The sequence below is a fragment of the Cloeon dipterum genome, chromosome 3 (genome assembly GCF_949628265.1).
Source record: "Cloeon dipterum chromosome 3, ieCloDipt1.1, whole genome shotgun sequence".
NCBI classification, from domain to species: Eukaryota; Metazoa; Arthropoda; class Insecta; order Ephemeroptera; family Baetidae; genus Cloeon; species Cloeon dipterum.
Window position 1 is genome coordinate 32,356,398 of NC_088788.1, and position 16,438 is coordinate 32,372,835.

At 43.3% G+C, this 16,438-nt stretch overlaps 1 protein-coding gene across 2 annotated transcripts in view; it reads right to left on the minus strand.

The window, feature by feature from the left end:
- The window catches only part of Snoo (Sno oncogene), a 72,839-nt gene extending 65,748 nt beyond the window's left edge, over nucleotides 1–7,091 (minus strand). Inside the window, exon 1 of one of the 2 annotated variants that reach the window (XM_065484696.1) lies at nucleotides 6,071–7,091. In XM_065484696.1, the coding sequence (XP_065340768.1) occupies nucleotides 6,071–6,937 (867 nt within the window). In that variant the 5' untranslated portion in view covers nucleotides 6,938–7,091. The remainder of the gene's footprint in view (nucleotides 1–6,070) is intronic. The other variant, XM_065484697.1, reaches the window with a different exon arrangement.
- Nucleotides 7,092–16,438: the final 9,347 nt, after the last annotated feature.

The following is a 16,438-nucleotide window of genomic DNA, read 5'->3' on the forward strand; positions in this document are numbered from 1 at the left end:
CCGGGGGCGGGAGGGCGCGCAGGGGAGGCTGGGAGGGGGAGGCGGCGGGGCGGCTCACTGACGGCTATGGATCGACGGCGGCGGCGGTGGTGGCGGCGGCAGGGCGAGAGCACCAGCCGCCGCCGCCCCCCGCGCCTCCGAGACGGCGGCAATCGATTTCTGGGTCTCGGCGCCTGCGGCCACGCCGCCGCCGCCGCCACCGCCTCCTCCTCCTCCTTCTGTTCGTACGACCCGGCGCTGCTCCCGAGGAAATTGGGACCTACTTCCCACCCCCACCAGCCTCCGACGGCAGGAGTCTCGCGACTATTCTCGGAAGACTTGTCTCGGAAGGTCCTCTCCTCTGAGAGCAATATACCGAGTGGCGTGAAAGTAATTCTTGCAACGTAGACATGGAAAAATTTTCGACATGCTGTGCTGAATATTTTCACAATCGATGAAAGCAAACATATTTAAGACTTTTAGTGAAGCCTCATTAATTTTGGATGTGTTGTGGACGCTGCCTTATTGGATCGAGGATATATTTGTATATGAATATTTCATTTCTATTCGCCGGGTGTATTATGACAAAGTCGATCGTTTGGGATTGTAGGCGTTATCACGCGCCCCGAAACGAGACCGAGTGCGTAACGCCACCCCCGCCCCTTTACCCGCGCCTCCCGGCCTAGAAAACGACGAGCCTCGTAAGGCGAATCGATGATCGGGCTGCGAATTCGGCCTCCGCGGGTCTCATTGACGCGTTTTCGGCGCACGGGGGTGCGGCGGGGAGGGGGAGGCCGGCCGGCGTTTCCGCGTGCGTTTGCAGCGGTAACTGCGGCTGCCACCAGACTTTTCCGGCTTATTACTTATTGATTCGGCCAGCGGCGCCACCACCCTGCTCTACTTTTCCCATTGCTATATATCCATACTACGAATCGCGGAATCACAAGTGCAGTTTTTTGTGATCAAGAACAAATTTAAGGTTTCAAAAAGCAAGTTAATTAAAAATATATTAAGCAGGGATCAATAATACAAAAATGCTATGGTTTGATACGAAGGGAATTTTTTCGTAAAGAGGTTGAAACTAATTAAAGGCGACACTCGGTATAAGGTTGGAGTAAAGAATTTCGTGTGCACGGAGGGTGACATCCCTTTTCCTGGCCAACGCGCAACTCATGCCGATCGGAATGCAAATTAGCCAGCCGTCGAGACAATGCAGTGGCGAGAGGCCTCTCGAAATTCACCCCTCCGTCACACCTCCTACTAGGGGGTGGTAGACCACTAGGAATTGGGTCAACAACCGCGAGCAATGAATCAGCCGGATAAGCTTTTAAATCGGATTCGTTTGAGAAAAGGCGGCAAAAAGGAATCGATTTGCACCCATTGGTCCACTTTGGCGCTTTGTCTGCTTCTGCTGCTGCATTCTCTCTCCATCTCGCTCTCTTCATGACCCATCAGCATACACGCGTCCGTTGACCCCGTTCGCTCATGAGCGTAATTGACTCCGTGGGGACCGACGACGTCAGCTCGAGAGACTTTCGGATCCAAGAGTCAGCGCGGGCGTCCGAATTTTTTTCTGCGCAAACCGGCTAACTCATTACTCGTTCCTAGGTGCCATTATGCAAATTCGCACGCTGCACTTGACATTTGTGGGCCGCGAGGGGCGTGCGAATGCTAAATTGCGCTGAATTTGGTCGCATGACTGAATATTGTGTGTCATGCTGCTTTTATATTACGCAAAAGAGCGAGAAGGAAAACATATTTTTCTAGCATTTTTCTTCTCCAATTTAGAATTGTTTATTATATTCTATAAAATATTGTGGTAGATTTGAAAAATAATTTTCATTTTTCGCATGCGCAGAAATAAACTGCAGCAAAAATAAATGCGAAGATCATCTCCATTTCAGAAGCTATTACGTAGTTTTGCCATTGCCACTTTTTGAGCTGTTCAGCAGATAAACCCTGGAGCTTACAATTATCTCGCTTGGCGTGTAACCATTGTTTGGTTATTTTCGTGCGTATTTTTATCTTATCTTTAGCGGATTAATTTCATACGAAGGTGATCTCAGAGGCTGCTGTGTCTGCCGCCGTCATTTTCGACGAGACATAAAATTTGTCGGTTTCTCTTCTTCTCCGTATGTGGATTGCCTTGATTGGCATCTGTTTCTTCAAGTGTTTACGTTGATAAAGACTTTCGGCGCGTAACACAAGCCGAGGAAAAGGCTTATCTTCCGCTGTCTGCCACCTGAGCGTCTTTTGCCTAATTCCACTCGAAAATTGTTGATGGGATTCGAAAGAATTCATAAACATTTTTACTACTTTTCTTGAAAAAGTCGTAAAACAGGCTCACAATTTCCTAATTTGTCTCAAGGAATTCGCCAAGTCCTTTGTCTTAACGCGGTTTTTCCTGGTGCAGCGAGGAAAAATAATGCGTCGGTGATGGGGCGTGCCGCGGTCGTAAAAAATTGAACCGTTCTCTTGCGAAACAAAATGAGCTGCGCGCGTATTTCATCGTGAAGCGACCGTCTAGATGAAGCTTTGTCTCTTCTCTCTACACAACCACACGCATGATTCAGTATTCAGTTGGTGTTCGTGGTTGTTGAAGAATTAAATTGAGCAATTCAACAGCCACAGAAAACTTGAGTTTGAAGCGAAAATGATTATTTCCTCAAGGACGAAAACTTGTTATCTTGGATTGTCCTGAGCATTATGTATATTATCGCATTTACTCATCATTCGTGGAATTAGCCAGCACATATTCCAGAGCAATGGAAGAAATGTGCTGTTGGCCAGCCCTGAAAACTCGCTCGCGAGTGAAATGTTGATGCGTATTTGGTTCAGACGCAGACGCTTGGCAATTTTTCACAGGCTAGCGGCAGCTCATTAAAATAATCGCACGCTTAATTTGCTCGGCGACAAATTCGCTGGCGAGATAATGGTATACGCTCGAGGGGCGGGGGTGGTGGACAAGGCCATAGAGCAGATTCTTTCCAGGCTCTCATTAAATTTTTTTATTGCAACCCACCAGCGTCTAATTAATTTGCCGCTACTCGACGGGCGAGAAATATATTAAAAATCAGAGGGGAAACGCCTTCTCCCATTCAAATCCGAGTGCGTCAAGGGTGTTCCTTGGAAAGACTGGATTGGGGTCGGACAAACTCAGTAAAAAAAAGATGGACTATACAAGAGATTTATATCCAGTAATCAAAAAGTGCAGTGGAGTTTTTTTTTATTAAATTTGCTTGCTTGACTGATTTCGAGTTCTGGGTGTAACACACAACATGTGCATGTGTTGCATTATTCTGACGCACTAGCGCGATAATTAGAGACGCAGTGCTAGTAATTCAAGTTGGTTTGGTAAGAAGAGAGCGTCAACAGCTCTTCACTCAACATCAGCGAAATGCCAAGAGAGGAACACGCTTTCCAAACCATCAAAAGAGTTCGTTTTCCACTGCTTATGAATTCCTGTTTTGCTAAAAAGTTGTCGCATTGACAGTTTTAATGAAATATTCAATGGAAATCAGAGAGTGAAGTCAATCTATTTTCCTTCTGTGCGCTATTCTAGATCGAATTCCGGTTGAAAAAGTAGTGCGTAGTTCATTGTCGTTTGCACTTGTGCATTTTCGCTCCGGTTTCGCCCGCGTCGGCTAGAAATGGCAGAAGACGCGCGAGCTTTTTTGCCTCGGCGAGCACGAAAGGTGTCGGTTAGCCATTTGTGCACTTTGCACTCGCGTCGGTCGCGTGCGCGCTATTTTCTCTTGAAATTAATTTCCCAGGGTGCGCAAGGGGGAGAAGCGTTTTTCATGACAAATTTGATAAATTGCGAGCGAAATTTCCCCATTAAACGTAGCTGCGTCACTATGACAATGGGATGAAATTTTCTGCGCAAAAAAAATAAATTAAAGGAAATTAATTAGTTTAATCCACCACCCTTGATCGAAATAGGTCTGGAATATGAATCGAACGTTAGCAAGAATTGTGCAATCGATTTGAAATTCCGGTGTGTAGCAACTGTGCCACCAATAGATTCACTTGCTCGCATAATGTTCAATTTGAATTCAGGGCTGCGTTTAATTCAAAGTTTTTGCCGGTAAGCGTAATCATTGATTGACAACAAGCGCCACTTCAAGGTCGACAGCTTCAATTGCGTCTCTGTGATAACTGCGAGTTGGCTCGACTCGGCACATATTTCCGTCGGTCGGACAGCGAAATAAAAGCGAAGCAAACAATTGCTCCAGATTCCAGCGGCGGGGTCGTTTGTTTTGATAGTTGCTGCTAGCTGCTTTTTTTCTTCTTCATCAGAGCTCGAGAGCGCGCAAGGGAGCAGCAAGCAGCAAAAATATAATGTAATGGGAAAAGGAGGCCGTTCGCTCGCTGCTTGACAGGCATTGAGTGGCGCGCAATTCGCTCTCTCACCATTTTCACTCAGTTGCACATAATTGCGGCGCACACAAAGCAAGAACACCCCTTCGCGCCGGCCAGATTGTTCACATATGTATACAAAAAAGAAATCAAGGGTTATGACGATTCGTCTGGAAACTGCTTGGGCGGTAAAGAGTACAAACAAAAAATGACCCGCGGTTCAAAGTGAAGAAATCGTTTATTTTGTTCGTAAACAATAATCACATCATGACGAGTAAAGGTTGTGTTCCGTAAAAAAAATATTAATAAAAAAAGGTCTCTAACAACTATAGGTGACATAGATTTTATTTGGTCCCTGCATTTTGAAGGATTTTCAGCTCCAGTGCGGTTCGTTAAGTTGATTAGAGCAAAATGCCGTGAATGATGGTACAAATAAACAAATGCATGGACGTGTCCCGCATGATCGAGCAAATTTAACGAAACGGCCGTGTTTTGTTCCACTCTTGCTTCTGAACTGCTTGACCTTTCAGCAGCTCACCCCTTTCCTTCTCTCACGTCGGCGCACAAAAGCTGCTTTTTACCCATGAAAAGCGTAGAAAGAAGCGTTTAATCACGTTTAATGCTGCCTTTTGTGCGGAACAATTTTCCTCATAAAATTGCGTTAAGTGCAGCAAATTAAAGTTATATGCTCACTTTTGACGATTGAAGACAGTTAAAAAGAAAAGTCAAGGAAAGTTAAATATTTTTAAATACTTTTTGAAGGTCTCAGAGAGCAAAATTTCAAGAAGCACGTGGTAAAAACAAGCCCTAAATATTTTTTAACTTAATTTGCTGCTAAGAAATAATAGTGCTGAATGAAACGGAGATTTTAATTCATTTTAAAGTATATTTATTTAGTCAGATTTTTCCTTTGCTTCGTAGGAGCATTTCCGGAAATTTCTAGCTTGCTAGTTAAATTAAAATACGCTTGGAATTCCGGAGCGCAGCAGCATGGGATGGATTGGATAATAGGATAATTTGAACACCGCGAGGCAGGAGAAAACAACATTTTCGTCGGCTCTCCCTACACGAGACCTTGACCTTGGATAATTCAGCGACTCTGACGGCGCGTAAATTTGTGAGCAGCGACGACCAGAGCGCTGGAGGATAATAGTTTCAATTGCGAACCATTAATAAGTTACAGAACAAGCGATACAACATTCCTTTAAAGAATAACGCCGCTTGGGACAGACTACCCATTGATGCGTCATGCAGTTGAAAAGGGGTTTCGACCTGAATATGCGTGTGATGTGAGGGGTGGAACAACAACATAGGCGAGTTCGATAGCAAACAAACGAACAAGGAAGGGAAAGAGAGAGATATAACAATAATACAGGAATTCCTCAGGTGCATCGGCCTGCCATTCCCCCTGAGAGGTGGAGTGGAAGAAAAAGGGATGGAAGGTCCAGGCGAGCAAGGTCACTCATTGTCCTGCCTCCCTCCCTATTCTATCCTCACTCATTGAGGGAAAAAAACGGCCAAAAAAGAAAAGATCAAATGGAAAATGCAGGTAAATAATATAATGGGACTCGCGTTTGGAAGGAAAACTGATTATCGAAATGTATTATTTGAGTAAAAGAGTCGTCGTCATGGACTGGCCACCTATTGAGCTCCCTGGGGATACGGAAAGAATTCTGGTTGACATGTCGACAAAGGTTGTGAGCTTCCTTTGTCAACTAACCAATGAACTTGCCTGTTTGCGCTTGGGCGGCTTGTATTTGATGACTGGACGCTGCTTGAGTTGGACAAGCACGTCCTTGAGGCGTTTGGCGTCGGGCTGGTCCTCGTCGAGCAGAAGGTAGGCACGCCACTTGGCCGAGTCGAAACCCCAATGGCACGTGCGGTTCTCCAGGTCGACGTGCACGTGCGTGACAAAGTGCTGCGGACTGAAGAGGCGTCTGCAGTCGCAACACTCGACGCACTCGGACTCGTCGTGGTCGAAAAGTGCGGGCGTGAGCAGGCCGTGGCACACGCCGAAGCACTCGTGGTACACCCTGATGACCGAGTCGGCGGCCGACGCGGCCACCTTGCACGGCATGGCCTGCGTATTGAGCAGCGCGCCCGAGAGCCGCTCGGCATCCGTCTGCGTGATCAGACCGCACGAGACGGCAGTGTCCGGAAGTTTTTTGTCTCTTTTCAGCACGTCTAGTTGCTCCGGCGAGCAGCGGCTGCAGTGGATCATCAGCTCGTCGCAGTGCACGTAGATGATGTTGGGCTGGAAGCCGTGCAGCACCGAGTTGATTACCTGCGGAAGACACAGCCGCAGCTCGCCGCCCACGTTGAAGCACGAGATGCTGGCGCCCCTGAGCACAGTCTCCAGCAGTTCCGAGCTGTTGGGCCGGTCCTGCGTGTAGAAGACGGGCGGAGGCTGCTGCGTGGGCGGCGGCGGCGGCGACGAGCCCCCGGCCTTCACCTCCACCTTGCTGTCCACGCCGGCCGGCCCCTTGAGGCTGCGCTGCGCCGTCAGCTGGTACGTCTTCAGCACCTTCTTCAGGTGCGGGCTGTACATGCGTTTCTGCTGCTGGCTGTCCAGCCCGTTGCTCACCACAGCCTCCATCATCCTTTGCTCTGTCCCTTCCGTGCCTGCCTAACCCTGACCCTGCTGCTTCCTGCCTGCCTGCACTACTGCTTCTTCACTAGCGACAACGCACACTATTCCACACCGGCATCACACTCGTTCACGTGAGCGCTGTTCGCTGGGCTCAACATGTCTGCTCTGCCGGTCGGTCGGTGGCTGGCGAGCCGCACTCGCCGCCGCCGCCGCACCCCCTCACACGATCGCTTCGATAACGCATGCGCTTTGGTGGTCAGACCGGGACCGTCTACCTACCTGGCCGGGAAACTTTGGAAAAAATAATGCTGCAAATATATTATGTTAAGAATTTGTAGCCAAAACAAAGTTATGATTCAGGAAAGAGTCATCTTTTTTCTTATATTTATTTTTTATTTTCCTCCTGTGAATAGCAACCATTTAAAATAAAGCTTTACGAGAAAAATTTCAAAAAATCCTCTTCACCTTGAGATTGAGATCATCTCTAAAAATTAGGAAAACGCTAAATATTTCCCAGGTTGCAGTTAAAATTAGCGAGAAATTCTGCTGAAAAGCTAACATGCTAACCAAGTGGTGAGCATTGATGCCCTATTGGGCATTATGATTAAATTTGTGTCTTTCACCACATTGACGAGGAAAAATTACCTCATAATTAAAATACCGTTGGACAGATAGCGATGAGAAGGGATTAAAATCAAACGAAAAAATAAATGAAAATCGTTTAAATTTACGAGAAATTCGACTTTTCCTGGTCCTGATTTCATTCTTGCGATTCTTGCAAATTTTAACGATAAACTGTTTCTAAAAACCAGCCCGTTGGCTCGCATTGTTAAGGCACTCTCAGGAGTGTCAAAGCAATGTGAGGTATTTGAGCAGTTCGGAGATCTAATACTGGCTACCCAATGTCAGAGATGGCAAAAAGTGGTTAGTTTAGTGACTCGAATTGCTCAAATTGCTCGACGGGCTGGGAGGCGCACCGGCGCCGACTCGCTACTTGCTGGTTTGCACCTTTCCAGCATGCGTGATTTGGCTTCACGGGACAAATGTCTAGCGTTTCAATGCAGTCCTCGGTGCAGAGGCAAGTGGCCCTTCAGTGGGCTGGGTCCCTGTGCGGCCTGGTGCGCCCATGTTATCCGTTCGCGGTGTTATTGGGACCCGGGTTTCAGCATTCGTGCTAGTGCAGTGCGCGCCCTTCCCGGTCCTCGGACGGACAAGGATAAAAAGAGCAAAAAAAAAAAAAAAATTTCACAAGCAATCAACTCGAGTAACTACATAATGAGTTGAAAAAATTCGACGCTACTCTAAAAATTTAAATCCCATTTTAACCAGGAGTTGTCTGAGTTTTTTTTAAATTTATAAAACACAAGTTTGACTTCATTCACAGTTTAAGTCAGAAATCAGGCCTATCCGCAGAACGAAAGCATATAATTCGGGGACAGCCGGTGAATAAGGTGGCCCTGGGTCTATTCAGCACGGCCGGGCGGCGAGACGGGCGAAGAGCGGGCACGCCGAGCGGGAGACAACCAACGTGGAGGGCGGGCAGCACGTCTGGAGTGGAGGGGACCGACCGACCCGACGACCGCGCTCGCTTCCCCTACCAGGCCGCTCCGCGTGGCCTTGCTGCCGTCAAAATAGCCGATAAAACAGCCTGCCGGCGGTGCACCGACCATGGAACCTTCCATCGCAATGAAAAGCCGGCTGTCCGCTTCTTGCTGCTCGCTCCGGCGTCACCAGCAGGGGACACGGAGCCCTGATTTGCGAGGTGATCGGCGAGGAACGCCGCGCCGCTGCGCTTTAACCAGAGGATGACTGTATTATTTCTGGGTCATTTTCAATTCAGAAGCCTGATTGCCGTGTATGATACACACAACTCTGTATTAATTGAAATGATGAAATTATTGAAGATATTAAAAGTCTAGCTTTTTTGTTATTCTTCATGAAGCAATTTTAAACTACGTTTTTGAAAATTATTTTTCTTAGCGTTAACATTGTCTACTTAGCGCCTTTCCAATCTAGGTGTGTTGTAGATGTAGAGGTAACTCATTTCTTTAATATATGAAATCAATTGATATAAAGCACATTATTTGAATAAAAATACTTTTTTAAAAATAAAAGTTAAAATCAATGGTAGCAAGTAATCGAGCTATTTAATAATTGTTTTTTTGCTGTCGCGGCAAGAGGTTACTTATTGTTAGGAATCATTTTTCGGCTTTACTGTTCTCTCTTGCTCTACGTTTAATGTTAAGATTTGCAGAAAAATCATTTTTACTTTTACTTTAAATACTTTTCAAAATTAGGAAAAAACAAAAAAATCACAATTTACCTTTTAAATTTTAAATAATATCGACTCAAAAGTTTACATGATAACCATGATTTATTTCACCAGATGGGACATTTAGCTCATAATTCGCAATTCGCAAACCATTGGATAGATCGCGACGAGAGGGATTGAATAAAATATATTATAATATTCTTGTTTATTTGTGCTAGGGTCGATGTCGATATATATAATAAATATGTACATTAATTATGAAAATTTAAAAGCAAGAAATTGTGAACAGTATACAGTGAAAATGAGTTAAATAATCATTAACAACCCGTTTAATTCTTAAGCTGTTACATACTTGATCTTGATTTCATTATATTGCACAATGAAGAAGTGAACTGTAGCTAAATTCCACAAACAATAATAGACTCGACAAACCACTTTTGTCAAACCAGCCCATTGGCTCGCATTGTTAAGGCACTCTCAGGAGTGTCAAAGCATTGTGAGGTATTTGAGCAGTTCGTAGACCTAATAATGGCTACCGAATGTCAGAGATGGCAAAAAGTGGTTAGTTTAGTGACTCGAAATGCTCTCAAATTGCTCAACGGGCTGGGAGGCGACTCGCTACTTGCTGGTTTGCACCTTTCCAGCATGCGTGATTTGGCTTCACGGGACGAATGTCTAGCGTTTCAATGCAGTCCTCGGTGCGGAGGCAAGTAGCCCTTGAGTGGGCTGGGTCCCTGTGTGGCCTGGTGCGCCCATGTTATCCGTTCGCGGTGTTATTGGGACCCGGGTTTCAGCATTCGTGCTAGTGCAGTGCGCGCCTTTCCCGGTCCGAGAGGACAGGGATAAAAAGAGCAAAAAAAACATTGCAAAATGTTTCTTTATTGTTGGCCCTTAAAACTAATCTTCTTTAAAATCCTTTTAGTATAATTACTTAACCGTGAGACTTAATGGCAAAAGAGAAAAGTGACTCCGAATTTTTGCATTTAAATTGTTAATTTTGGAATTAACAAATAATTGCAGCATATTTAGTATGGAAGACAGTATGCAATGAATTTTTGCACCTTTTTGCAGTGTTGATAAAAATATCTAAATCGGAACGGAAAATTTGGCACCTCAAATATGAAATAGATTGGTTTATTGCAGTTGCCCTCTTTTTCTCAACATAACAAAATCAAAATGACTTCATTGGATAAATTATGAGAGCTTAGCCAGCAAACTTACTTTAAATTTAGAACCATGTAGTTATTCCCTAATTTGTTGCTTTTTTCACCCTTCATCCCCTTTTAAGCAACTCGTTAAAATGTTGCTATAAAAAAGAATAGAATATCAATTTTCACTTTAATGATGCGCCTGCACCGACTGCAGCATTATAATCTCTGGGAAATCGGAGACGTTCCCTGCGCGCTGTTTGCTTATTTTCGACCATTTTTCTCCGTAATTACTGGTTGTTGATAAGGCGCGCGCGTCACAATAAATTAGACGAAATAAAGTGTGCGGGTATCATTACGATCAGCTTTGACAAAACAAGCGCTCCCGCACACGCGTTCTAATTTTGACATCGAGTCGCGAGGACTGCTTCCAAATATTTTTTTATTCCATTACAAATTCCATTTTCGAATATTTGAACGCGGAAAATGTTGCTTTCTCAAATATTCTGTTTATAGCATTTTATTTGCCCATTTATTCCGTCGCAAAAAGTAACGAGAACGCAAACCTGGATATAAATGCAATTTCCCAGAGCGTAATATGTCATAAAAAAGGAATAATTTTTCTAATGCATATACGAAGCCCACTGCGTAGAAAGCCGGCGTGTACGCATACAAACTCGAATAAACATCTCTCCCCCAAGGCACGGGAAATAAATACATTTTCCGCGGCGTACGTTCTAATCTGATTCTGCATTTCGCATTTCATCTCGCAGCGGTGCACGCACTCGGCCAACTTAATTTCACATCCAGCGTAGCAGCGTTTCCGCAAGTGACAGCGCGTGGTGAATTGATTTTTTTTCCTGAGTACAGGAGAAAAACTGCACTCCTTCATGAAAAGAAGAAAGATATGAGCGAGTGGGTGCTGGGTGCAGCGCGAGAGAGATATAGAAGAAGATAGTAATCGTCGTGCAACGCAGCAGCGCCTTTTGTCTCTTGTTCTTTATTCTGAGAAACCACCCAGCAGCAAATCCAGGTCAAGCAGTGGAAAAAAGCTGCATCCACTCATCTTTGCATACTCATCGAGCGGCTGCACGCGCTGCAACTTGGAAAATCTCAGACTTGTTACTTCAGCTAGCATTCGAGTTGAAAATTCTTTCCCAAGCACACCTCACAAGCAGGGTATAAACTTAACGAAAAATCTGGACCTGCGCAAGTTCGTTGGGAAGTTCGTTGGTCCGCTAGTTAACAATAGGAAGCTTTATAGGAATCCAGGGATATAACACAAACAACCTTTGCAGCACATGTCAAACAGATGAGCATGGGCAAAACTCGCTTTCCACCCCCACGGAAGCCCCTCGGTCAGCTACTGGATTCTTCTCAAATAATAAAATACATTTCGATAATCTTCGTTTTTGCTGTTTTTCCTATCCAGTAAGAATAGAATAGCGAGCGCAGTGGGACAGTCGGCTTGCTCGCCCCAACCATCCACCCCTTTTTCTTCCAATCCACCTGTCAGAGGGGATGGCAGGCCGATGCACCTGAGACATTCTTCTCTTTTATCGTAAAATCTCTCTTTCCCTTCCTGCTCAGATTGGAACTCGCTGTCGAAAAGACAGAGAAATTTTGATAAATTTGCCACTAAAAGAGACAAAAACAGTCAATCAGTGGGGGGGGGGGGGGTGAAAATATTATTCAAGTTCGGTCTGTGTGCACATGTGCCGGGGGACTGGTGCTGGGTGTGGGTATTTCAAGAGCCTGGTTTGCTGACGAGGCTCTTGCGATTAGCTGTGTAATAGCTATACAAACCAGTGCTCCTATATTGATTATGTGATTGTTCTCCTTGCACAATTTTTTCTCCTGACCGTACAAGCAAATGGGAAATTTCCACTTCAATCGAGAGCATTTTTCCAATTTTAAAATCATTTTGATCAAAGATAGTGGAAAAAAATAGTAACTTCTATTTTTAGATTAATTGTAAAAATATCATCTCAGATAGGGCACTTGTGTGCTATTTTACTCTATTTTTTACAACTAAGACAGATTATAACAAAAATAATGACAAAAATGATTTTTTTCATGGAAAAAATGCCATTTTAAGCAAAAGAAAATGCTTTTATAAATCGAGCTAAATAAATTATGTCCAAAAATCTCAGGGGGAAAGTATGATTCGCTCCGAAATCGGTTAAAACTTTGTAATTGTATCGTGTTTCCACAAGAGATTTGTGGTCTGCTTTTTATATTTATTATTTTTTAGCACCATCCTAATTTTTGGTATGTTAATTGTTAGGGTTGTATAGGAGTGTCGAAATAACCAAGGTTTCCGAGAAAATTAATGCACTTTTTACGGAAATTCGGGGTGCAATCAGGAGAAACGGGCCTCTTGGCGTTTGCAAATATCAAGGTCTAATAATTCTGTATAACATTACCCTTTGAGCTTAAAGATGACCATTTAGATAGCCTATATTTTTAAATTCAAATTATATTTATTTGGAGTTTTTCATTTTTAAATATGAAAAGTGTATTTATATATTCTTGTGAGTATGGGATGAAATGCTGGCCTAATTGTGTGTACTACATGATTAGAAATTTTGTAAGATACTGAAGGTCAAAGATCGAAAAAAAGTATATATATTTTAGAGTTTGTTTTGACCTTCGAAACATTCTGGGGGGTCCTCCTTGTGGTCAGAAAAGACCAACAGAGTAGGTGAAAAATCGACCTCCGGCGTCAGGGTAGCCCTCGAGCGATAAATCATTCAAATCGCATGGTAAAGCTACCTTACCGATGCCTATAATGGGCTCTTTATTGGTTCGATTTGCAAGATCTGCACACCGCTGGAACTGCTCAAATGAGAGCTTTCAGAATATGTGCGATTTTACCCTTTAGGCGCCTCCAGGCTGCATAGGGAATGCCCATAATCTCGTTCCTAAGCACCCTGAAGGCATCTAAAGCACATACAATTAAATTATTAAAACTGTGGTAGTTTATAATCAACTAGATACTTTAAAAATGAATGCATTCTGTATATGTGTGTTTGAGCATGCATTTTTAGAGCTTCTTTTCTACTGTGGTCTTTATTGAGTGCGGCGTGTGTACTGAGGTTCTCATAGCGCGTTAAGCTCTTTGCCAAGAAGCTTTTCCACTCTCCGCGGGCGATGGGTTGCGTCGTGTGCAGTGCGACACTTTTTAATCCGCACTAATGAATCACGCAGCGGCTAAAACCTCGCGAGATTTATTTGCGGTATTGTGTGATGAAACAGACCAAGTTGCTTTTCAACCAGCAATGAATTCCACGTTTTTATATGCGAGTCTTCTGCTTTGAACACCATTTTAGAATGCTGTAAAAAGTGAGGTCTATTTATTGCAGCACAGAGCACCCGAGAGAGTTATTTTCCAGTTCTACTCTCAACTGAATCAAAAACGAGGAACGCATTTCAGTGTTTCCTTGCTTCGCAGCTGCTGTGCTCAATTTTAACTGATTTTACGGCTGATCTGGACCCATTAAAATTCTATCAAATGATGAATAGATGTAAGAAAAAATTATAATGCCTTCTGGCTTTCATTAGGATTCATTTCATTTCCATTATACTAAAAGAAGATTTTTATATTATGATCGTCTGCGTCGAGAGTCCACTTTTCGTTTGAGAGAACCCCTCTAACTAATGAAATAAACGAGTTAGTTGATTGTGTCGAAATGCAAAATATCCACGAGATGAACGAGCGGAGCCGCCTTCTCGGAAAGAGCGTGGCTGCGAGAGAGTCGTAAATATTTCGGCGCGAAATTAATTTTTTCACTTGCAGGCAGAAAAGACATTAGCGGCGCGCTAAGCCTTTTGTCCCTGCTGCAATAAATTTGGCCGCTCGCTCTCGGCCATGATGTTTATAATTTTGTGCTGGAGAGGGCAAACACACACCATGCGTGTGCGATAAAATGCAATCATAAAAACAGCTTTTCCCAGCAGGCAAAGAGAGAGAGAGAGAGAGAGAGAGAGAGAGAGAGAGAGAGAGAGAGAGAGAGAGAGCACAGCACAAAAGTGCATCTTGGGACCTTGGAGGAACAAGGGAAAACCGCGATACACGCACCTCTTCTTGCTCTCTTTAACTTTGATCTTGATGTTTTTATATAAGGAAGAACAACCGCACAATCGCTCGCGCCTGTCACAATTCCTTTGAATGAAATACGGTCCTTTTTTGCCGAGCGCGCCTTGGAGGATTCGCGATGTAAAATAAGAGAAAAAACATGGACGTGCCCCGTCATAAAACAACAAAAAATAAATTGTGTGCTTACATTTTTGTCCACCATGGGTTTGGGGAGATGTAGAAAATTCAAATTGAGAAACCTTTATTTGAATGGCACACTCACAACTATTTCTAAACCAAAATCAATGCTATATTGTGATTTGTAACATTTTTGCCTGGTCAATACTTGCGATGATGTCTTGTTTAACCGAGTTTTTTACATTGTAGCAACATTACAGATTAGCTTATATCAAAGCTCGAATTTTTTTAAACTTGTCTTCAACATCCAATTAACAAAAAACAAACCACTCATCATGGTTCTTATCTGTATCATTCCTGCAAATCGTGTTATAGATGGAGCAATAACAAAAACAAGCTAAAATTAAAGTTGTGATGTTTGTTTGTGTATGTTAACTCAGATTTAGCTGAAAAAACTACAAACAAATTTTTATCGTAAGCCGATTTTGTTAAATTTTGAAACAATTCATCCGAATTGAAAAATCGTTCATCATATACTGCAATAAATCAGTTCTCTGCAACCTGCGCAACACTCGCGCAACGACGATTGTACTCGAAAGATTTTTTGCGGATCTCTCACGGTCTTTTTGCGCGGCAGCGGATCGATGGACGCAAGGAAAGCAGCAAAGCTGGCTCGGCGAGGCTGCTTTTATTAGAATCAGTCGAATGTTCCGTCGGCAGCGCGACGAGTAAACGCTGCGCGCACTCGGTGGCGAAAAGCCGAGCGAGCGAGCATTCCAGCTCAATTTGGAACTGTCAAACGGCTGAAATAGTCGCCGCCGCGCTCGTCCATAATTCAGAAAAGCGAATAATGCGCGTAGAGTTGGCAGCCGAATAGCAAAGGGTTGCGTGGTTAAAATTAAACCACTTACCTTCTCACTTGCAGACCGATTTAGACCACCGCAAAATTATTTATACGGCGCCTCTGCTAAATCCGAACGCTATTTCAGAGATAAAAAACACTTCTTCTTTACTGCGCAATTTCAAAACCGTTCCGCTGGACACGGTTCTTAAATCTGATTAAAATCATTTTAAAACTGCAACAAAGTCTCTTTTTATCTTCAAGCTACGTTATATAGAAATGACACTGAAAAACGACAAATAATTTAGATTTCTGAATTGTTAGACCTTTTCCTAAGTTTCAACTGATTGTTCTAGAAGTGCAATGCAATTTATGACCAAATTTTAATCTCTTACAATTAAGATTCTATATTTTGACTGGATTCGTGTAGCTTGTTCTAGAGTGAACCAAAGTTGAGTGGTCGATTTTTTTAGCATATATAAAGAGCTTTTTGTTTTGGAAAGAAGAAATTAGTAATTTCAATTAAAATCAGTTTGAGTTAGATGAAGGAAAACTTGATTGTGGCCAAATTGTGACGAGATGAATTGATTTTTGTGAACTTCTGCTCATGAGCTGCAGCACGTAACCCATCCCGTCGGCTATGAGCTCACTGGTCTCAATAACAACTCCGAGGCTGGAGCGCTTGACATTGACTAGACGTTGCACCGCTAATCTCGAAAATTAAAAACAAAAAGCGTTTCGTGATTTTTTTGCAGAACTTGCTCTTGAATATTCTGAACACAGATGATACTTGCATATTTTCAAAATTAATAAATTTACTAACAGTTTCGCTGTTCCGAAAAATTTAATTATAATATAGCTTTACATTTAAAATTATTTCCCAATTACCAAAATTGAGCTAGAATACATGTCAATCAAACTGATGAGAAAAGATCGGAATCAATTAATTCATTGAATAAAACTTCTAACTGGATTGAGTGCTTGATACAATTTATATTGTTAAATATCATATAAAAAGAACCACAAATATTCA